Source organism: Cinclus cinclus, chromosome 6 (assembly GCF_963662255.1).
Source record: "Cinclus cinclus chromosome 6, bCinCin1.1, whole genome shotgun sequence".
In the NCBI taxonomy this organism is placed as follows: Eukaryota; Metazoa; Chordata; class Aves; order Passeriformes; family Cinclidae; genus Cinclus; species Cinclus cinclus.
The window spans coordinates 32,453,227-32,475,686 of NC_085051.1; the positions used below are offsets into that span (position 1 = coordinate 32,453,227).

Below are 22,460 nucleotides of genomic sequence, written 5' to 3' on the forward strand. Positions count from 1 at the left end.
TGTGCTTTACTAAAAATGCACAAGTTTGTAAAGAGGCAAAAATCTTGTAGTTTCATGTAATGTAACATGGGATTACAAAACATATTGGACATATACTGGTACCTCACATCAGAGAATCTTACATTCTCTTACTAATTCCATGTCACAGAACCAAAAAGAAATTTATTGTGAGTTTCCTTTTGTAGACATGGAGGGATACATATAATTCACCTTTGAAAAACCCAGCCAGTCACAGTGAGAGAGCCAGAAGGAAATCTAAGACTTGAATTCAAGACCTCTGCTAAGACCAAGAGGTAACTTTTCCTTTCACTTTTACTTAGGGGAGATTAATTTGTCTCTGCACAGATTGGGAAAGTTGAAGGGAATGCTCCTGAAAAAGCAGTCGAGTCTTTTACATTCCTGAGTTACTCTTTCATACTTATCTATTGTTTATTCACACTGAAATATACACAGATTTAAAGAATTTATTGCAGAAAGCTCTCTGAATTCAAGCATGGCACATACGGATACCTTTTGATATTGTGATGGCATGAGAGATGCATTATCTTCTGACAAGCTCATGTAGGGGATTGGGCAGGACATTAGGTTATCCCTTTCTTAAGTTATTCAACATCTGTTTTTTGGTTTTTTGTTTTCTTTTACAGTGTTTTGACAAGAGTTAATTGCCATCTTTATTTAAGTGAGTGGATGGTTTAAAGGCAGCACTAAAAGAAGTCATGTGCTGCTTCTTATAGAACCAGAGTCCCCTGTGCCATTTCCAAATGGATATTCCTGCTTGACTTTGCCGTCAGTACTGGTAAATGTATATATTTAACTTCACCTGAGTCAGCAGAGCTTCATCTGTCATGCCAGAGAGTAAGAATGGCACATGGGATGTAAAAGTCATTGAAAAAAGGGAATCAGTTAGTATATTAGAGTGAGTGTTAAGTAATCTAACTATAAACCCTTAGGAAAAACAAACACCCTGGAGTAATTTTAAATGGGAAGATTAGTTCTGGCAGTTTTGCCTTTTGGTTCTGTATTCTTATCAACAATTTAAACCATTCAATTTCAAATATCCACAGAACTCACAAATAAGACAGGAGACCCAATACTTTATTGATGCTTACAGCCAGAAAAATTAAGAAGCTCTGAGTTAAACAGTCAGGCTGGCCATCCTTCAAGCGATCATTCTTCTAAATCCCTGTGCTCCAGCAATTTTCTCTGAGACTTGCAACTTATCTGATTCCTACGTTTGAGAGCTAAATTCCCTGAAAGAAGTAGATAATCTCCACTGACTATGATTTTATGACAGGACTTTCATTAGCAGGTGATCCTTCTACTGAAGTCAAATGAAGTGAGTAATTATTCTATTTTTGCAGTATTGTTGACAACTGAACTTTTGTCATACTAAGCAACACAACACAGGAGATTGGATACTCAAAGGAAACTATAATTCTCCTAGGGGAAAAAATTAAAAAAATTATATCTGGTCACTTTATACACACCAGGCCTCCAAGTAAATGCTGAATTGCAAAAAAACCCACATTCAAAAAGAATATTTATGTGTCCCTTTCTCACTACATGCGCAATATTTTTCTCCTATGTCACAAAAACTGTAACCACAATTTACAATATATGCACAATCAAATTGCTATTGATTTAGCAATGCCTTTCTTTGATGTCCCTTGCCTTAACCTCATTTATAAAGCTGTTTTGCATTATTTCAAACTGTCAATGATTTGTGGCTCATGAATATTCAAATCTAATTTGCACTTACCTTTTTTGCATGCATGCTTACTTGTAATTTGTCTCATTTGCCCTTTGTTTTGTGTTTATTTTCAGGTTATTTGGTGAAGTAAATTCTGTTTTGAAAGTAATAGCATCAAGTTAAACACAAGTTGAGTAATTCTCACCTTACTACAGTCTTATACCACTGCAACTCCATTAACTTCCCTAGAGTTTCTCCTACTTAAATGAAGAGAAAGAAGCCCATGAGCTATTTCTGACTGTTTTCTCTTTGTCTGTGTGTTCACATCAACGTCATTTCCATGTTTCATTGGAATTGCAATGGCTTTATTTAGTGTTTTATTCAGAAATGAATACCAAGATTAACTGTCTCATCCTAGTATTTCAGATTTTAGGACAATTCAGATCTCCAAACCTGAGTGAAAATGAAGCTGTTCCTCTGACTTAAAAGATTTCATTATCGGAGGGGGGAAAAATCATTTTAGTTATTTTTTGTGGTAAATGTAATAGAGTAAATCCACAGCTTAAGAATACAGTATGATAATAAACCCCTTCTCAGGAAAAACTCCACCTAACAAGTATACTGACTGCAGCAGAGTGGGAACAAAATCCCATTCTGTTCATGCTTGTTAATAATAATAAAAATATCTGTTAAACTGTTAGGTGCCCAAGGAAAGCTGGGCCAAGATATTTGTATGGGTTTTTTTCCGTTTATGGAGGATTGTGTCATGAAAGCAGTGATTCTCTCAAATACTGAGTATCTTGCTAGATTTTCTTCAATTAATCAAGTCTGGAAAAAAAAGAACAAAAAGAAATTTGCTTTTGTATCAATTATGATCTTACTTGAGTATCAAAAGGTATTTGCCAAAGCAAGTGATCTGAAGTTAAACCAGGAAAGGCAACGAATTATTTTCCATAATATTTGAAAGCTGAAATCAACCTACAGTGGCAAAACTAGTTGTTCCGGGGTTCATGCTGCAGCCCTAGTTGCAAAGCAGCTGTAAGGGGGTTCAGATGGCTCTTGTTTTGATCACATTTGTGACCATGCATGTGAACATTAAAGCAAGCATGATTTTTCTCTGAACAAATACTAGATGAATGCATTTCCTTTATGGACTGAATCCTGCTTCTAATGGAAAGGAAGCAGGATCAGGCTGTCAATGAATACCTGCACAAAACAAAAGTATGCAGACACAGACAGGAATATTTCTTGGGCACTTTTATTATTAATTAAGTCTCCTAAATAATTTCTAGCAACATTTTGGGAAATAGAGCAAGTGTGATAGGTGATCAGTAACACATCAAGAGTGATGAAATTAAAAGCCCAAATGAACATCCTGTGAATGACTGCAACCTGTTTACCTAAGCTTTACTTGGTCAGTGTTTTGAAGTAAAATGAAGCAAAATTCCCTCATATGATGTGGGGTTCCCATCTGGGAATAAGAGATTTGAGCCCAGAAAATATAGCAACATTTATCCAAGAGTTCATTTCAGATTAGTAGTTTCATCATCTCTTCCATAAAAGAGAAAAATATTTCAAATGTTTATTTTTAGCTTGGCACATGAATGATAGAAATAAAAGTATCTGAGTATTTAATGTGAAGCCATTTTTTTTAAAATCTCAATATATTGGTTAATAATTACGTATCAGTAGAGCTTTTTTTTTTCTAATACCAGTATGATGCTTCTAAATGACAAGTCTCAGCCGTTGTGAAGTCCAAGGTAGTCGTGTGCCCTGAAACACCCAAGAAATAGTATTATCCAGTATGACACATGCCTAGATATGTCTTATTGTGATCATAATATAGCCTAAAGGTAAGAATGCAGAACAATCACTTGTGTGTTATTTTTTCAATGTTGTTTATGTTTGTCTACATCAAAGAAAACCTTCTGCTAGAGCTATTTATATCATTGATCAATAGAACTATTAGTGATGGTTTATAAATGCATGAGACAAGTTTTAAATTTAGCATGTACTCTAAAAATGAGATCTATTAGTATATTAACTTGTTTCTTCACTGAAAGCCAGTTCATCTTGAAAAATGCTTTTGAAAAAGCAGAATGTACCACCATGACATGAAAGATACTTAAAGTGTCAAACAAAAGTCCTGACTGTGAATCACTAAAATATGAATTAAAGGACTGATTTTTTTTTGTACTGAGGGTTTACTGAAAAGGTGGTGACTCTCCACATTTACTATCATTATGACCTATAACGAGTATTTCACACCTGCAGATTTGCCATCCTACAGAACTATGTTGCAGAATCCTGTCTTGTGTCCTCCATCCACGTTCTCCTTCAGTCAATGGGAATTTGGGACAAACTTGCCCTTGATACTGAAGACTGTCAGCATGGGAAACATTTTTCACAGAGATTCTCAGCATCGAGGTGCTTTTCTATGAACTTGCGGTCCCCTTAATAGGTGAGGTGTGTGGAATGATTGGCAGCCCTTCTGGTCAGTGAGAATTAAAACTGGTGACATGTGTGTCCAGTCTTTTAGAGCTATTTGCTGTATAGTCACAGTGTAGGACAATTTCCTTTCAAATGTACTAACATTAAAATCAGTGGTGATTCAGCACAGATGAGTTTTGTTTTTTGAGTTCTTGACTAATGGTGATAGGAAAATTATGGTGAGTAGAAGTATGTAAACGCAGTAAGATGGTTAGATGTGCATCTTAGACACAGGGCTTATTATTTGGAATTATGACCAGTCTATGCCCTTTAACACCATTACCAAGGAGAATATCCCATCTAATTCACCATAAATAAAAATTCCTAGATCCTTTTATTCTAACATGGAAAACACAGTGGTGTCTTAGAACTTAAGTATAGATGTTGTCGCTCTGCTTCCTCTTCATTGTCCTGTAGGGACTGTTTTCTTCTATGAGAATGGGATCTTCTCTGCAGTGTTACTGTGACTCACCCTGCTCAACCTGACATGACTCAAATGGAAGAAAAAGATTTTCAAAATTATGAGCAACAGAGGGAAAAAATAAAATTTGAACAAGCATAGAGGATTCACCTTCATAAAATAATATGTATTAATGACTCTATGTTCCCTAACTTAACTTATACCTAAGTTTCATTGCCTTCCATTAGTGAAGTAATTAATTTAGCAGGAGAGATGAAAGGAGCCAGAGATGACAGCAGACATGGGTGAGAAAGAAGTCAAGTAGAGGTCTGTAATGGTGGGCAGTGGAAAAGTGTTTCTGACATGCATTTTGTAAATGTTAAGAGAGTGTAAAGGACTGAATACAGACGAGTGTGAGATGTGGTACCTTTTCTACTGTTTCATCCAGGGTTGTGTCCTGGTTATTTATAAAAGGAAGGGCAAAGTCTTGCAACTCAAGGCAACATGTCTAATCTTCTTGTGCAGCTTTGACCACTTACAGTGAAGGGTTAATCTAAAACCCCTAAACTAAAATGCTTCCTGCTTGGGTGGGAAATATATATATACACCCAAGGCTTTTTAAGAGAAATGTTGTACCCAAGAACTGTTTCGTGTGCTGGGAGTGCTGTACTGAACCTCTGGGGCAAATGTTTGCATTGAATTGTTGAAAGAGTCTGAGATTGGCAACGCCACCCTGCCCTTGGCTAATGAGCCCTCCCCGAGAGAATATCAAGTGCAATTACCTTTCAGGGAATAACAACATACCAAAGAACCATGGACCCTGCAGAGAAAAACGAAACACACATTCGTAGGTAGAACCTGCTATGAATCAGCATTAATTATCCAATAGAGGGAACGGGGTTGCAATAAGTCTCAGTTCCCATCTCACACCATAGATCACAGCAAAAGTGAGCTACTTATAGAAAAAAACGTTTGCAAAGTTCAGCTTGCCCTAAGCCCCCTCCTTCCCACATACACTTCTGTGTTTGAGTTGTGCTTGGGGGCTGTGCTTCTGAGGCAACTTTCACGACCCACGGTGTGGAGGTGACTGAGAGTCAATAAAAGGGGGCTGGTGGCAGAGAGTGAGGCTCCCGAACGTCAGCAGTACAGTGAGGCTGAGGCAAGGGCTCATTCGAGGTTTCACAGGTGCCGCCGTGGCCGAGGACACCAGGCCCCTCTCAGCAGTGCTCAAGGAGGTCGGGCCAGCGGGCTGCCGCCTGCCTTCGGCTGCAGAGCCGGGGAAATCGTCCCTCCACGGCTGGCTGTCCCAGCAAAGACAAAAAAGTGGGAACTGTCCCAGGGGACGGGCTTTTTGCTGTGCACATTCCTAAGAATGAGACCGAGAGAGAAGGAGGGAAGGCCGCATATTTCGGGTTGAACTAATGGGAAAACACGCGGAACTGCCAGCGCTAAAGAGATGCGGTGTTGGAGGGGGGGTGCTGGCCGGCGCCTTTGTGCCGGGGCGCGTCCGGTCGGGGCGGGGGGAGCTGCGCGGAGCGCCTGGTCCGGCCGGGAGGGTCCGGTCCCACCGGGAGCGGCCGGTCCGGCCGGGAGGGTCCGGTCCCACCGGGAGCGGCCGGTCCGGCGCAGCGCAGTGCCCGCGGAGCCCCGCGGATCCCGGCAGCGGCAGCCCGGGCGGCTCCCCGGGGAGCCGGGAAACCCCGCCGCAAACTCTTCGGACGTGAAAACGGCGCGGAGCGGGCCCGTCTGCTTTGCTGAAAGCTGGCGCACGTATATTGAGTTTGTCAGGGATCATAAAATGCGAATTGATTATTCAAACAGCCATTGATTATAAAAGAATGCTTACTGCAGCAATGGAAAAGGTTAAAAGGAAATTGACCCTCTGCGTACGTGACATAAAGTCATTAGGTAAATGAGATATTCATACGGGGTGTAATCAAGGTCATGCTAATTTTATTTGCGATATTCGACTCAAATCTCGAGCGTTTGGGGACGGCAAATTGTCCCCGAGGGAAATGAACGGCCAGGTAGACCACAGGTGCCGTGGAAAAAAAATAAAATAAAATAAAATAAAATAAAATAAAAGCCGAGTAGGGAAGTAAATTCTCCCGAAGCCCCTCGTCCGTGGTGGGCACAAACCCCAGGCCCAGCCGCAGCCCTGGTGCGGCCGCGGGGGACGGGCCGGCGCCTGAGGAGCTGCGCGCAGGATCGGGGCTCCCCGCAGGGCTCTTCTCACCTCGCTGCTCGCTGGTCCCCTCCGACCGGGGAAAGCTGGGAGTGCGAGCAGTGTCAAAGATCCTCACCTCTCCCAGACAGGATGAGAACGTGCAAAAAAATTAGATTTATTTATGCACATATTTATCCCCTCTAATTATAGAAATTAATCCTCTTACTTATGACTAAAAGGTAACGTCTAAGGCGTCCCTTTGATGTTTAACAGCATCATTTGTGGCTAACATTCCAACTGATTAAGGAATAATTGTTGTTAAATGCTTTACAAGTGGATAGTGTTTAATTGAGAGGCATTCATAATTTTACGGCTTACCACAAAATGAAACGTAATTAAAAACGCAGAAACTTCCAACTGATTTTGTTCCAATTATGTTTATTGTTCAGACTAATTACTGCACAAGACGGGGTACTTTTCCCCATGTCTAAATGGCACACGCTTCACGAATATATCCTTGCAGGTTTTTCTTTTCCAGGTACAAGCTTGGGACGGCTTTCTGCAGCCTCCGTTTTCCCCACCCCCCATCCTTCTCCATTATAATTAAATGCTCCAGCCTTTTCTTCTCTCCCCCATGCAACACCTTGGGATGTGAGAAAGTGATGGCAGCTTTCTTCCCTCGGAGCTCGAAGTAATTGTAGAAGGGCTGATGAATTTCTTGAAGAAACACTTGCCACACACTGAGGAAACCATCTCCTAGCAGGATTTTACAAACCAAAGTAAACAAAGCACCCCAGGGGCGATTTCCTCCTTTTGCACAGCGTACTTCTCAATTTACCTCAGAAGGGATCACAAACACACGCGAGAGTTACAACAGAAATCATACTTGGTTTGGGAAATATTCTGTAGAAGAGGCAGACAAATTGAAAGAGTTCAAAGGAAGGGACAGTCATTAAAATACCTGCCAGGCGCGCTGCCATTCCCTTAACTAACCTTACTTCTTTCCCGTGAACTCAGAAAACTCCTCAGCATCTATTTAAACATAGATAGCCCTTGGATGGCGGGGGGGGGGGGAGGGGGGGGAGGGGAGGGTGAGGGGGGGGAAAGGAGAGGGGAGATGGCTTGTGGGAAGGGGGAAGGGGAAAGAAACCAACCCACACACCCCTCAGGTCCATCTCACCTACACCTTTAAAATACCCTCATCCTCGGAAAGGGGTGGCAAATAAAGTTACTTGCCTAATTTCGCTGTTTGTTCTATCGAAGAAAGTTTATTGTGCAAATGGACTTATTTATTTATTTATTCATTCCTGAGTTTCTTCATCCCTCAGCTGGGCTATTGGAGAAAATTAGAGAGTTGCCTGAGATCATGCTAATAAAAAATCACTGCTTACAGTTAAAGGGAATGATCACATCGATCAGACCCTAACAAAATAGGGGCGGGGGGCATTAAATGCCCAATTCTGCTTACAATTTGCTTTTTTCCTTTGGGCTCCAAACCGCTACCAAAGGATCACACACATATTTATTGCTCCTTTTGTCTCCTTCTTCCTAGCAGGATTCAAACCTCTGCACGTGTGTGCGTGGTTCGGGGGGTTGTTGCTGTCTTTGGGAAGGTTGTGGCATTCACAGGTGTGCTTTGGCTCGTCACTGTAACCCTGTGCAATCTCCCAATTCTCCTGGAGGGTTTAATCTAGGTGTGAGAGTAGAAAAGTGTTTAAATTCTACTGGGGAAATAAGCCGGGCTGGGGGGGGGGGGGAGGAATTCCCTCTTTTAGAGAGTCAGAAATAGCCCAAGCTTTCCAAGCAGATGTTAAAATTGGACATAATGGAGCAATACCTCCATGTCTTTTTTTTTTTTTTCCTTTTTCTTTTCTTTTTTTTTTTTCTTTTCCCTCTTCAGGTATGAGTCTTGAATCCTTTCATTAAACTGACACAGATTTCCAGAGATGGAGAAAAGGAGGGGTATCTGAGGTGGACATTTTATGTAAATGAGCAAATCCGAAATGTATTACAAATCCACTGTAATAAAACTGACAGTTTTGACAGTATTGACAACATAAATATATGTTGGAACACAGCACTTTCAGACACTTAACCGATGAAGCAATAAAAAGATTCGACTACAATATTTCAAATAATCGACATTGATGTTTTGATACATCATTTTTATACCTCGAATCGATCTATCACTCTATGACCGGTCAATTTTAAGTAAAAATCTGCGCAATTATTTACGCTATTGCCAATGACGACCTAATAACTGTTTTCAATTAATTACAGCAAAACTAAGCATTATGAGAACTAACCGGCCGCATATTCCATTGTATGGCATTTCTCGTATGGAGAGCAAACACATATATATGTATAGCATTCTCTTTGTGGGATCAAAAGAAAGACATACAAAGACGATCACAATCTTGGGGGGGGTGGGGGGGAGGGTGGTGGAAATAAAAAGCAACCTCTTTTCGGGAACACACTGCCGGCTCTCACCATGTACTTCTAGGAAACATGCTGTAATATTTTGTCAGCTCTTTCTCTGTGCAACACCAAACCAGGCTCTCAAGACTTTTTTTTTTCCTTTTCTCTTTGGGCTGCGCACTGAATCCCACTTCAAACAATGGGCCGAGCAGTTCTTGGGGGGGGTGGGAAATAAAAGAGAAATTCGTGCTTCGAGTGATTGCCTGTGTGTTGTGAGAGTCTCCGGATCATTTCAAAAGAGGTAGGAGTATATTGTTCTCTCCGGACCGAGAACTCCAGTGTAAAAATGAGAGCACTCCTCTTCTGGAGTTTTATAGGCAGCTGGAGAACAAAAGGGGATATTTTGAGTGAGCTAGAGCAGAGCTCTGAGCAGAGTTTGAAGCCTTTGCAGATTCTCTGATATAACACTAAAGCCATTTAGTTTGCCCTAACTGTCCTTTTAGTTACCATGTCATACCAGAAAGATTTTTTTTTTTTCATGCTTCGGGCTTCTTCGAACAATTGCAAACTAGATTTTTAACTACCCAGTGCAAGCTGTGTTCGCGGGAAGCCCTGATAGGTTTGTGGTTGTTTTCTTTTTTCTTTTTTTCCTCTGGTGGGTGATGGACATACACATGTCGACTGTTTACGGTCTCCACTTTTTACAAACATTACACTTTTACAAACAGTCCGGCCAAAATAAAATAAAATTGAAAAAAACCAAAAACAACTCGTCTCCTCTTTGGTGTTTCACACCCACCCGCGTGACATAAACCGGACAAACGCGAAGGGGTTCATCTCTGTGCCCCTTCCCACGGCGGGTTTCGCCCCTCAGGGATGGGACGCAGGACCGGGCCACATCAGCGTCCCGCGGGAGCCGCTGGGCCGGGGCCGAGGGCGCTGGGGCGGCGGAGCGAGCCCGACGCCCGGCTCGGTGCGCGGCTCTGCGGGATGTGCTGGAGCCCCGCCAGATAGCGCTAGAGGGCTGCTGATGGCAGCGCCGCTCGGGGCGGCCCGCCAGAGCCGGGCTACGGCCCCGCCGCCCGGGCAGGGACCGCAGAAAGGGGGTCGGCAGGGCAGCAGGACCCCCGATCGTTCTTGTTCCGTGCAGGGTTGGGTTATTCCCTCTTAAAAAAAAAAAAAAAAATTGGGCGGAGGGGTGGAAGAATGAGTAAAAAGCGAAGTTTACAGGTAAGTAAATGAACCTCCTCCTAATCCAGCTCCCAAAGATCTCAGTCATACCGCAGTCGAGGTCAAGAAAAGTTCATCGTGATGGGCTACCATTGACTTTCAGGACTAGAAAGATTTTCGATAATAATACATTGCTGAAAAGCGAAGTACACTACTGGCAGACGGGGGGATCAGGGTGAGGAGCTAAATGAACCCAGTGGTCTGCAGAAGCTAAAACGTGCATGATTTCACAGGGGCACCCGAGATGAGACCTCGAAAGTCTTGCAGCTGCGGGAAGTCGGAGGCGAATCAAAGAGTGCTGAGACGAATAAAAAGTGACTGAAGTTGTAAAAGGCAACCGTAAGGGCAAAGGAGAGTGTGCTAAAGAGCGGGTTTGGAGGTAGGAATTTAACTGTGGCACAATCCCGATTATAAAAAGAGAAAGGTACTATTTAAACGCCACAGTTATGTTTTGCAAGCAAAACAAAAAGTAAAATTCACGTGAATTTCACTACGGCGTCACAGTGATGTCCCACTTCCACATTTCAACAGGCAGATTGCTTTCTTCCATTAATTATGACATATTGCCTAGATAGAGATAAAAAGCCAGTTCGAATATGCTAATTTTTTCACTGTCTTCCATTATATCCTTGACCCGTCTAAGAGGAGTTTTGCTTTCAAACGCAGTCTATGTATTACCAAACACAATGGCATCATCCAAAATACTTGAACTCAGCACACAAACAAACAAACATTGAATAAAGTTACAAACAAGATTAAGGTCCAAGTTATTTGTCCCTGTAGCAAGGAGTCAATTGTCCCAACAGATGTAGGGACGTTAAGAGGATTTAAACCATGCGAATTTAATAAACCAGATTAGCAATAGGTTGCTTTCCACAAATGCTAAGAACCGGAAAGTAAATCTAGCCTAAATTACCCATCGTACCGGAGGATCACCTACAAGGAGAGCTCAGAATTTCCTACAGGGTCCAATAGTATTTCTTGCAAGCATGGGCTTGTTACCCCCTAAAAACTTTCTATTTGCATTAAATCTTGTGCTAGGAGCACACGCGCGTGCAAACCAGTGGTTTAAGGTCCCCGGTGGGATTTATTCTTGAAATCTGAAATATTACCTGTTGTGCCATCCGCTTTGTAAGGCTGTGGAAAAAGAGAGAGAGAGGAGGGAGGGAGAGATGCAACGAGCAAACAAGAGAGGCATGTTTCAAAGCCAGCAAAGGACTAAGATGCCACACTTCGGAAAGGCTGATTGAAAACAGACTCTTCTTAACTTTTAGCGGATTTTCTCTCTCGCTCCCTCTGAGGACTAGGAAGCCGATTTGGGAGTTTGAAGGGAATAGGTTTCAGCATCCATATTTGTTCTGGTGCACTTGTAAAATGCGATTTGAAGAGGATCTTTAGCCCTCTGATTGTCTTTGTATTGTTTTTCTTGAAACGGATCTTTTGCCCTTAATGAATCCCCACACAGCTGGACAGCTCCTGCTCGGACACTGAGAGCGCTAACCCCAAACTGACCCCAATTTGACACCACAAGATGAAATTTTACCGCCTGTTAAAACCATTTCCAGCCTCGGCAAAAAGAGCTGGCGGTTGACTGAGATGCACTTCCATACCGGACACCTCATTTCTCTGGACTTTTGAGGGGATATATATATATAAAAACAAAAAAAAAGACACAAAAAAGACACCACTCCGACTCGTATCTCACACTTTTCCTGAAAACAGACAGCTCTCGCTCTGAAAGTGATGCAGGAGAAATGGAAATTAGCCATTTTAATTTTCCCGATTTACTATTTTTAAAAAAAGAAGTGTCACCAGCTGGGGGGGGGGGGGAGGGGGGAATAAATAAAAAAAATCATCTAAGTATGTGAAAGCCCTCACCCTCTGCATGTACGTATCCAATTTTCCTCCAAGTTCCCAACAGCGTATTTGTTAATAGATGAGTATATTCACTTAAGGGTGCTAAATTGAGATCCCTTTTTAATGTCTAAACTGTAGCGCTTTATAAACCACGCTCTCCGTGTGCTTTAATCCACTGGGATGGTGATGAGGAAAAAGGCTTCAACTCTTTTTTCATGTGGGAAAAAAAAAAGCCAACACAGGAGGAACATTAAAGATCTTCATTTACTACATAAAATTTCATTTTCTATCTACTTAAAATAATTTTTAAAAGTTGGTCCCTGTCCCAGATTACAAACATGCACAGCAGGGCAAAACAACACAGGGGGTTAATTAGTTTGGGGGGGGGGGGGGGGTGGGGTGGAATTAAACAATTGAAAGGAGCAGCATTGAACACTTTGAAAATCTTTGGCTGCTTTTTTTTCAGCTTTCATTTTAGTCTGTTTTCCCAGAATTTCTTAGTCAAGGGAGATGAGATTTACAGAGACTTCTATGAAAAATAAGATTAGCAAAATAAAAGTGGTCTAAAATTATATCATAAGCCATTAAATAATTTCTTCTATTGGAGCCAAGTAATCTAACTTCTTATAGAGAGGAAAACTGATTAACTTCTCTTACAGTTTGAGGTCTGAAGAAATGCATGGAGCCTTAAATGCAGTTAGATTACTTTTGCACAGCCAGTTTATAAGGAAAGACCTCTTCTTTGGTAATACTGAAACTATTTTAAAAGAGACTTGTAGATCTCAAGAGACAAGGCTCTGGGTTTGCACTGCCATGGTTAAAAAGCAAGTTTGGAAGCTACAAATATTTGAACCATATCCTCTAAGCTGGCTGCATCACAGCAAATGATTCCATGCAAGTTGAGAAATCTGGCATCTTTGGGGTGCAAAGGGAGGGAGGGAAGGGAGGGGGAAGAAAGAAGGAAGAAAAAAAACCCAAATAACATTCACCGATGACTAGATCTCTTAAAAAAATCTGCTAGAAAAATGCAGCTGTAAAAGTAGGAAAGGATTTGCATAACCTGCTGCTCTGTAGGTCTCCGTGCACCCAAAGGATTAGCCAAGCATTCATTACAATGAATATCTTGAATTACGTTACCGATTTATACGACAGAGTATAAAATACTGTACAAGAAGACTGGCTTTTTCCCTGCGAAATGAATTGATTTAACCACTGCTTGAAAGAGATCTACATACTAAGGGCTCTTCTACTCACCTCTCTTTACAGTCCCGTGAAAGTCAGTCACAGCAATTCGGTTGCTCTTAGGACTAGCTTTAATCTTGGAGGAGATCCTCTAGGAAAAAAAAAAAAAAAAAAAAACAAAAAAAACCGTGTCTGCTCTCCGGCTTCTGGCAGGTTTTAAGCATGGTGCAACTCTGGCTAAAAGTAGGAGAGGGACTTTTCTCCGTATTCCCCTCATATTTGTAAATACAGCCCTGCTCTGCAGGGCTCGGCGCTAGCGGAACATGCAGGAATGCCCACTGGCGTTTGTCAGCTCTCCACACTATCTTTCTTTATACGTGAGGGCTGATTTCCCGCAGACATCATTGTTATGATGGCTCATTTAATCAAACTGTTTAATTGCTCCGGCAATCACTATCATCATCACAGGTACTCAATCATTCATCATTTTGGAGGGGTTTATTGACCTCTGGAGCTCACTCCCTTCGCCTATTAAAATCAGGCCAAATATCTATAACTACCCCTTGAGTCATTTTCTGAAAGTTAAAAAAAAAACAAACCTCAGAAAAGCAACATCATCACCACGAAAAGCAAACCGAACAAAAATCTAACGGAATAATACATTTTCTGTCGTGTATTTTCAAAAGCCATCTATGTATGAGGCCACATTCACAACTGGGTACATAATCATTAATAAATTCCACTATTAACGGGATAGTCTGTTTTAGATTTTATGTGCAGGGGACCGTGAACGAGGGTGGGGGGTTGGGGAGGACAAAATTGCAGCAATCGATAGTTTGACCATCGCTCCTCCCATAAACTTCAAGCATCCCCCATGATTGATGATCCCGGGTAGCTTTGGTAATTGACTGCTCTGAGGTAAGGCATGGTGTAGCTTCAGCGAAGTGATTGGGCGAGAGAAACGCACCAAAATTAACGCGCTTGTGTGTGTGCCTATGTGTTCGGAAAAGTTCATTTGGTACTCAAGCGTGGGGGGGGGGGTGCATCATCTCACTTAATTTGCTAAATAGCCCCACTGTAATTAGCACTACCATTAGAAGGCATTACCGAGCTAATACTCCAGCATACATTCCACAAGCGCAACGTCGATAAACGGTAAAGTCCAGCAACACACGCACGTAAATACTGCGCTCACCGCCGGATCCGCTCAAAACGAACATGCAAACAGAAATCTACATAACATCTGGATCTCTCCTACAAAAGACTGAGCATGACTTTGTTTTTAAGCCCTTTACAAAGCCTGGCAGCCTAATCGCAAAACTAAAAGGGATTTCCCCCTCTTCCCTCCGCCTCTCCCCGCCCCCCCCCTCCTTCAAGACATCCAGAGCGTGTTCGATAGCAGCGATCACTTAATGAAGAGCGGCGCCCAGCACGGTTTGAACGAGGCGTTCTCTTCATGCCCTGGAAAATTAATTTTTAGAAAAGCACCATGAAGTGCCAGCGGGAGGAAGCCCGGCTGGCAGCGCGGCGCGCTGACGGAGCCGGGCTGGCCGGGCCGGAGCAGCCTCGCTGCCGGGGGCACAGCAACTTTGCGCGGCCCCCCCGCTCGCTGTAGCTCCCGCTGCCCCCGGGCCCGCGCACCGCGCGCGGCGGCGCCGAGAGCCCGCGACCGGACCGAGCGGCCCCGCGCGCCGCCAGCCGCCCGACACCGCGGGTGATCGGAAGGTATTTTGTTGCTCAAATAACCTAGCGCGAACCAACCCGGGGCCGGGCTTCTACCGCACTTTTCTTCTCGCTCTCTGCAGTTTCCCCTGCCTCTCCCCCCTCTCGCACACACGCACTCTCCCTGTCCTTCCTCCCCTGCCTCCCTCCCTCGCTCCCTCCCTCGCTCGCTCCCTCCCTCCCTCCTCCCTCCCTCGCTCCCTCCCTCCCTCCCTCTCGATCGCACGCTCGCTCGCTCCTTCCTACACGCCGTGCTTCGCTCGGGGCAGGGGCTGCTGCGCGGCTCCCCCCGCGCGGCGCCGCGGCCGCCCCGCCGCCGCGCTGCGCATCCCCGGCGCTCCGCCGGCTGGGGCGCCCCGCCGCCCCGCGCCCGCGCCCGCCGCCGCGCCCCGCCGCTCCCCGCCGCTCCCCGCCGCCGCCGCTCCCCGCCGCCGCCGCTCCCCGCCGCCGCCGCCGCCGCGCTGCAGGACTGGCTATGGCCACCACTACTTCCGGGTTCCGTCACTTCATTCTCCCGCCGATCAGCGCCGCAAAACTGAGCCTCTTCTATAAGGCAGCCGGCAGCCAACCTGCCAACACTTACTGACACTCACTCATCCCAGGGAGTGAGGGAGAGAGGGAGACAAAATACCTGCCGGGAGGAAAAAAAAAAAAAAAAAGGAGAGAGGGGGAAGTCCGGGCTTTGCAAACTATTCAATTTTTCTTCGCATCTTTCCCCACCCCCCTTCACAGTACTTTGAAAAAAACAAACCAAAACCAAAACCAACAACCCTATAAGCGATCCTAAAAGGCAAAACCCGAGCACGGAGTTACTGGAAGAAGCAACCGGGGTTAAAAAGATTCCTCCTCTCTTCTTCATCATCATCAACCATCATTCATTCACTACCTTGACATTCCCTGGCTTTGATTGACAGCTGGAGTGGCAAAAAGCCATGAGACACGACAGTTTGGTTACATGTGGGTTGCTGACGGGCCGATCGTAACCTTCAGTTTGGGGGCTTGACAATTTTTTTTTTTTTTTTTTTTTTTTTTGCGTAGAGAAAGAAAAAAAGGAAAAAGAGAGACAGAAAAAGGAAAGAGAAAGAGACAGAAAAAAGAAGAAAACACAGAAACTCATCGTGGTTCTTGACTGTTTTTTATATATTGTTGTTGTTATTGTTGTTGTTATTATTATTATTTACCCATATTGGAGGATAGGAGAAGTCTATAAGTGGGTTGCAAAAAAAAAAAAAAAAAGGAATCTTCTTCACTCTAAATCACTTTCTTTGCTGGACTGGGATATTAAATATACGACACATCCAGGAGTTTATTGGAGCGCAGACTGATGGCGCAAAGGGTAGGTTTAAATCTCCAACACTTACCTATATATAAATCCTCTCTTAAGAGGGGCCTGTCCGATTTGCTCTCCTCTGTTGCTGCTGATGATGGCGGCCACTATTAAAAAATAGCAGCAAAAATTATTCGCTGGCTTTTTTGTGTGTGTGCATGAGTGTCTCTGTGTGTGTGTCTCTCTGCAATTGTTCCACGCTTTTTTCCTCTCCAGCTTTTTCCCCAGCAGCGCGATTTCCCTTCTCTCTGCCTGCTCAGTAGCACGGGTTTCACAGGGGAAAGCTTGCTGCTGCTGCCGCCGCCGCTACTGCTGCTGCCTAGCAAGGGCTAAGAAATACATATGTGTGTCTGTGTATATACGAATGTATATATATGTATACACATATAGCTGCTTCTTTTACTTCTTTTTTCTTTTTTTCCCTTTTTTTTTTTTTTTTTTTTTGTCTCTGGCTGTGACAAGGACAAGGGGAATTGCTACTAAATAATGTTTCTGGTAACTTTCAGATTATTTCCCCCTCTATCTCTCCCCATCTTCCCGATGGACCCCTACCTTTCCTCTCCCCTTTCTAGTGTTGATTTATTTATCTAGTTGCTTTTGATTCTGCTTGTTTATTTTTTTCTTCTTTTCTAATGCAGAGTAACTCCGGTTTCTCTCCTCCGTTTCCTTCTTTTTCATCCCCGTTTCCTTGTTAGGGTTTCTCCTGCCTGTGCTGAAGAGGACCATCTTCCCCCACACACGCAGACAGGCAAACACACTTTTCCCCTTTTACCTCTCCTCGCACCCCCACTCCTCCTTCAGCCTCTCCAGCCCCTGCTCCCGGTCCCATTTGATTTTATTTTGAGCATTTCTCTCTCTGTTGTGGCTGTTCTTGTTTTGTTTTGCTCTGTTTGTGTCTGTCCGGGTGCTTTACTCTCTTCTGACTTTTGTTGTTGTTTGTTTGTTTGTTTGTTTTTTTATTCCCCCCTCTCTTCTCCTCTTTTTCTTTCTTCTCTTCCGGCCCGCTTTTTGACAGTACGATGAGCTGCCCCACTACGGCGGGATGGACGGAGTAGGGGTTCCGGCGTCCATGTACGGGGACCCCCACGCCCCCCGGCCGATCCCCCCGGTGCACCACCTCAACCATGGGCCGCCGCTCCACGCCGGACAGCACTACGGCGCCCACGCCCCGCACCCCAATGTCATGCCGGCCAGCATGGGCTCCGCTGTCAACGACGCTCTGAAGCGGGACAAGGATGCGATCTACGGGTAGGTGCCGCCGGGCCGCCCGGCGCCAGGGCCCGGCTCCGCAGCGCTGGTTCCCGCGGAGCGGCCGGGGCAGGAGCGGGGCGGGCGGGAGGCGGCAGCTCCCGAGGGGCCGCGGCCGCAGCGACCAGCCGGGCCCCGGAGCGGAGCGGGGCGGGGGGAGCCGGAGAGTCCGGAGGGAAGGCGGCGGCAGGGCAGCCCCCAGCCGCCCGCTCCGGAGGGAGACCTGCGCCGTGGTACAGCATGCTGCGGCCGGCGATCCCGGGACGAGGGCGATCCCAGCCGGACTCGGCTGAGGTGCCGGCACTCACCGGGAACGGCTGCTGGAAAACAGACTTTTTGGAGGGAGAGGCTAGGTTGGAGAGAAGTAGTGTTGCCTTGTCCTCCCAGTTTTCTTTTTTTATTTATTCGGTTTTTTCATCTTTTGTGGTTTTTTGGTTTTTTTTTGTTTTGGTTTTTTTTTTTGGGGGGGGGTCAAGAGGGGTTCCTTTCTTACCCGTGGGATTTTTTTTATTTTTTTGTTTTTGTTTTGGTGGGGTTTTTTGTTTGCTTGGTTTTTTTTCTTTTTTTTTTCTTTCTTGGAAAGACACCACTTAGGAGTTAGAGACTCTCATTGCTCTGGATTTTAGTTGGAGAAGTGTTGTTCTGGTGTTCTCTTCTGTGCCATAATACCACTCTTCCAACTTCGTAAATAAAGAGCTATTCACATCGCGGAAGGTAGTAAGAATAAAAGGGATTCACTTCTTGCAAAGAGCTCTTCCCAGAGACAGAAGACATAAATACACTGGGGGCAATGAGCTGAATTTTCTATTTAAGAAAGAAAGAACATGGGGAAAAAGAAACCCATACCCAGCAAAACTCGAACCTGCACCAGGGCGTTGCTTGAAGGGAATGACACCGATTCCTTTCAGTCCCTTTTGGTAAAAATACTAACTGATCCTAAAAGGAGAGCTAGTAACATCTATGACAGAGTGTGGGGCCTTGATCAGACACCAAAGAAACAAATGCATGCTTACTACTTAGTACGCAGATAATTTTTTTTCTGACTACACCAACTATGGGAAAATATTTCGCGAAGTGCTCCCTTCCTCCACCCCCTCCCCTGCTCACTTATCTGGACAGATGGTATTTTACTTGGGTGTGCTTCCTAAGCCAGGAAACTTCACCACATTTTTGTTAGCAGGCCCCTTGAAAAATAAAATTACGTATTAAGTAGTTTGCAGTTTGCCTAGCTGTGCTCTCGTTTTAGGTCATAGCTGGAGGGTAGGGATGGGATCTTCCAGGTTTTGCGGTATTTTAAGCTGTGGCAAAAGTGTAACATTCTCAGTTGAGCTGCTGCTGAGCACGTTCTGTGCCTTGTGTGTTTCGAGAGGTCACTTTTGTCCTCGTCGGTGAGGACTGCACGGGGAATGTGGTTCGGGCATTGCAATTTCAAAATTTAAAACAAACAAACAAACAAACAAACAAAAACAACAACAGCCAACTCACCACCAAAAACGGTATTTTTATTTCAAAATATGGTTCTCCACTGCTCTGCCCGGGGAATTACTGCGAGACTGGCAGAGTGTGGTTGTGCCCGTGTGTACGTTTCTGTGTATTCGCGCATTGGAAAAAAAAAAAAAAAAACAAAACAAAAAAACAAACCACCAAAAAAAACCAACCCCAAAACAAAAAACCACAAACCACAAACTTGTTGATTACAGCTCTTCTTTCCCCCTCTCCCCCACCCCCTCCCCTCTCTTTGTGTGCCACCGCCCGGTAGGCACCCGTTGTTCCCCCTCTTAGCTCTGGTCTTTGAGAAGTGCGAGTTGGCGACCTGCACGCCCCGGGAGCCCGGCGTGGCCGGCGGGGACGTCTGCTCCTCCGACTCCTTCAACGAGGACATCGCCGTCTTCGCTAAACAGGTCCGGCACCTCTCCCCCGCCCCCGACCCTCACCAGCGCTCCCGCCGCCTCCTCAGCGCCTCGACCCGCACGGCCGGGTGCTGGCAGGGGCAGGGGCAGCCTTCCTTTCCCTTCCTTTCCCCTTTCCCCCCGCGCCCCCTCTCCGGCGGGGCAGGGGTGCGCCCTGGTGGCCCGGCTGGCCCCGACCTGCCCCCCGCCCTCGGCCGGCAGCCCCTCCACGCTGCCGGGCTGGGACTCCCGGGCCTTGCCCTCCTGCATTAGTGATAGGGAAACTTAACTGTGTCCGAGTTTTGGAGGCAGAGGGAGCGGGAGGCGGGCAGGGGACCCAAAGGAGAAGGGTCCCGTGGGACCGGCGGCCGGCTCAGTGCAGGACCAGCCAGAGCTCAGCGGGCTTCTCTCCACAGCTCGGTGTCCCAGGGCGTTCAGCTGGATTTTGGTACCGGCCGGTTTTGTCAAAGGAATTTTCCCCTTTCGGGCGGTCGGGTTACGGGGGTAAAGACAGAAGCCGTAGTTCACGCCGCCTTTCCTTCTTCTTACAGGTCCGCGCCGAAAAACCACTTTTTTCTTCAAATCCAGAGTTGGACAATTTGGTAAGGCCTGCTCCCTCTTCCACCGCGCTCCCCTCTCGCCCTTCCCCACCCCTCCGCCAGCTGCTGGCAAGCGCCCTCCTCCGCCCCGGCCCGGCCGAGCGGGGCGGCGGGACAGCGGCTGCCGGGCCGGGCACCGGGCTGCGCCGGCATGGGAGCGGGGCGCCGGCCGGTCGGCAAGTCGCCGTCAAGGGGCTTCAAAGAGCTTTATTCTTAGAGCCAGTCAGAGCGAAGTCTCAAGCCCCAATGCATTGCAAAGCTGAGTTTGAAAGCCACGGGAAGCTAAAAGTGAAGGAAGTATCTGCTTAAGAAGAGAGTGATGGAGATTTCTAATGTAATTCTTTTGCTAATGTGAACGATTTCAATATTCAAAGTGCCTAAATCCGCTTGTAAAGAAGATGCCAAACTATTCAAACACGCATTCACCCCCCCTTTCTCCTGCGGGCGGGGGTGGGGGTGGGAGCGTGTGTTTGACTTCTCTGCGGACCCTCAGGGATGAGGGCCGGGGTGCTGAGAGGGGAACGAAGAGTGGAAGAGGATTTCTCCAAGATCGCGGTAATGAAGCACTCATCACCGCTCCTGGAATAAATATGATAAAAATCAAGTGTTTAGCTTAAAGTTGATCAGAATTGTTGAAGCGTGACCAATGAGCTAAAATCGAGTAAAATGACCGCGCTCCCTGACAATCCCCTTCTCCCTCTTTCCCACTCGGGCTCGCCGCTCTGCTCAGCTCCCATGCTTGTCTCCCACGTAACCCCTTGTTCAAAACTTTCTTGCAGATGATCCAAGCAATACAAGTACTAAGGTTTCATCTTTTGGAATTAGAAAAGGTAAGAGCCACGGAGGTGGGCGGGGGGCACGCCATTCCCTGCCCCTTCTCCCCTGTTCCTCACCACCATTCCCCCCCCCCCCCCCCCCCCCCCGGCTCCCTTCCTCCCAACTGCGTGGGCTGACTTGTAAACAGGGCCAGAGAAGATAGGGGTAATACATTGTGACACTGTAACCTGTGCCATTAGAACATGTGACACCCGGCAGACCTGCCCAGACCGTTTTTTCCCCTTTTCGCGCGTGTGTGTAATTTCAATATTTATTAATATTAAATATTAAACCCCTTTCATCCTTCTTACCCCTTTCCTCAGTAGAAGCTCTTTTCCCCACTCAGAAATATTATGTTTAACAAAAAGAAATGAAACCACTCGTTCTCCTCTCCGGCTCTGGCAGGCACATTAACCCCAAGCAAGCACTAAATGTTTGGAAGAGGCAGGGGCCCCTGCGAGGCGTGGGCAGGGGCTGTGCCCTGGGACGAGAATGGCTCTTCCCACAGCCTCAGCAAGTAGCTTCATTTTACTGCTCCCGGCCATTTAGACCTTTTTTCAGCCCCGGTTTAAACTGATCCCTTCCCGAGTGACTAGTTGTACCTGTCGGGGTTGTGTATGCTCCGGAGATACCACTTGGGTCCAGCTCCCAGCGTTCCGATGTTATCACCAAATCCGATTTTCTTCAGCACACAAGTCAGAGCCCACTATCTCTCTCTAACTTGTTGCTGCAGCAAGTCTCTAGAGAATAATATGTGCTGCAACAATTTCTCTATTGTTTCCTTGCCTTCAACTATTGTCCCCCTTAATTAGAGTTACTTGTGGAGTATATCAGACAGTTGTACTTGTTACCAAAAAAACCCAAACAAAAATACAAAAACAACAACAAAAACAAAACAAAAAGACCACCACAACAACAAAAAAAGCTGAAACACGATATTTTGTCATTATTGATTCTAATATTCTTGTTACTCTTTTCAGGTTCATGAATTGTGTGATAATTTCTGCCATCGGTACATTAGTTGTTTGAAAGGAAAAATGCCAATAGACCTCGTTATTGATGAAAGGGATGGCAGCTCCAAATCAGACCATGAAGAACTCTCAGGATCTTCCACAAATTTAGCCGATCATGTAAGTCCTTTTGCTTTCTTTATGACACTTCAAAAGTTTTTAACCTGCTTAGAGGACCTGTTCTGGATTTCCTTGCCTTGCTGCTGTTGTCTGTTAGCATTATTACTATCTTAACCTTATTACTATCTTAAGCTCAAATCCCACCTTCAAACTTTCTTCCATCTCACTTTGCAAAGTTGTAGGAATGCAAAAGATTCCTTCAGTTTTCCAATGGTTTGTAAAGTTTCCTGGTCTGGGTGGCTTGGAGAGCTAGCAAACTGTTGGTCTGATGTGAGGATCGGTGCTTTCTCCTGTT

The 22,460-nt window shown here is 45.4% G+C and overlaps 1 protein-coding gene across 12 annotated transcripts in view; it reads left to right on the forward strand.

Moving 5' to 3' along the window:
* Positions 1-15,595: 15,595 nt before the first annotated feature.
* The window catches only part of MEIS2 (Meis homeobox 2), a 172,312-nt gene continuing 165,447 nt past the window's right edge, over positions 15,596-22,460 (forward strand). For 6 of the 12 annotated variants that reach the window (XM_062494327.1, XM_062494328.1, XM_062494329.1 and 3 more), the window contains exons 1-6: positions 15,596-16,492; positions 17,499-17,731; positions 19,491-19,632; positions 20,172-20,222; positions 20,999-21,049; positions 22,016-22,165. In XM_062494327.1, the coding sequence (XP_062350311.1) occupies positions 16,481-16,492; positions 17,499-17,731; positions 19,491-19,632; positions 20,172-20,222; positions 20,999-21,049; positions 22,016-22,165 (639 nt within the window). In that variant the 5' untranslated portion in view covers positions 15,596-16,480. Of the gene's footprint in view, positions 16,493-16,969; positions 16,979-17,498; positions 17,732-19,490; positions 19,633-20,171; positions 20,223-20,998; positions 21,050-22,015; positions 22,170-22,460 lie in introns of those variants that run through there. The other 6 variants (XM_062494331.1, XM_062494334.1, XM_062494335.1 and 3 more) reach the window with 4 other exon arrangements.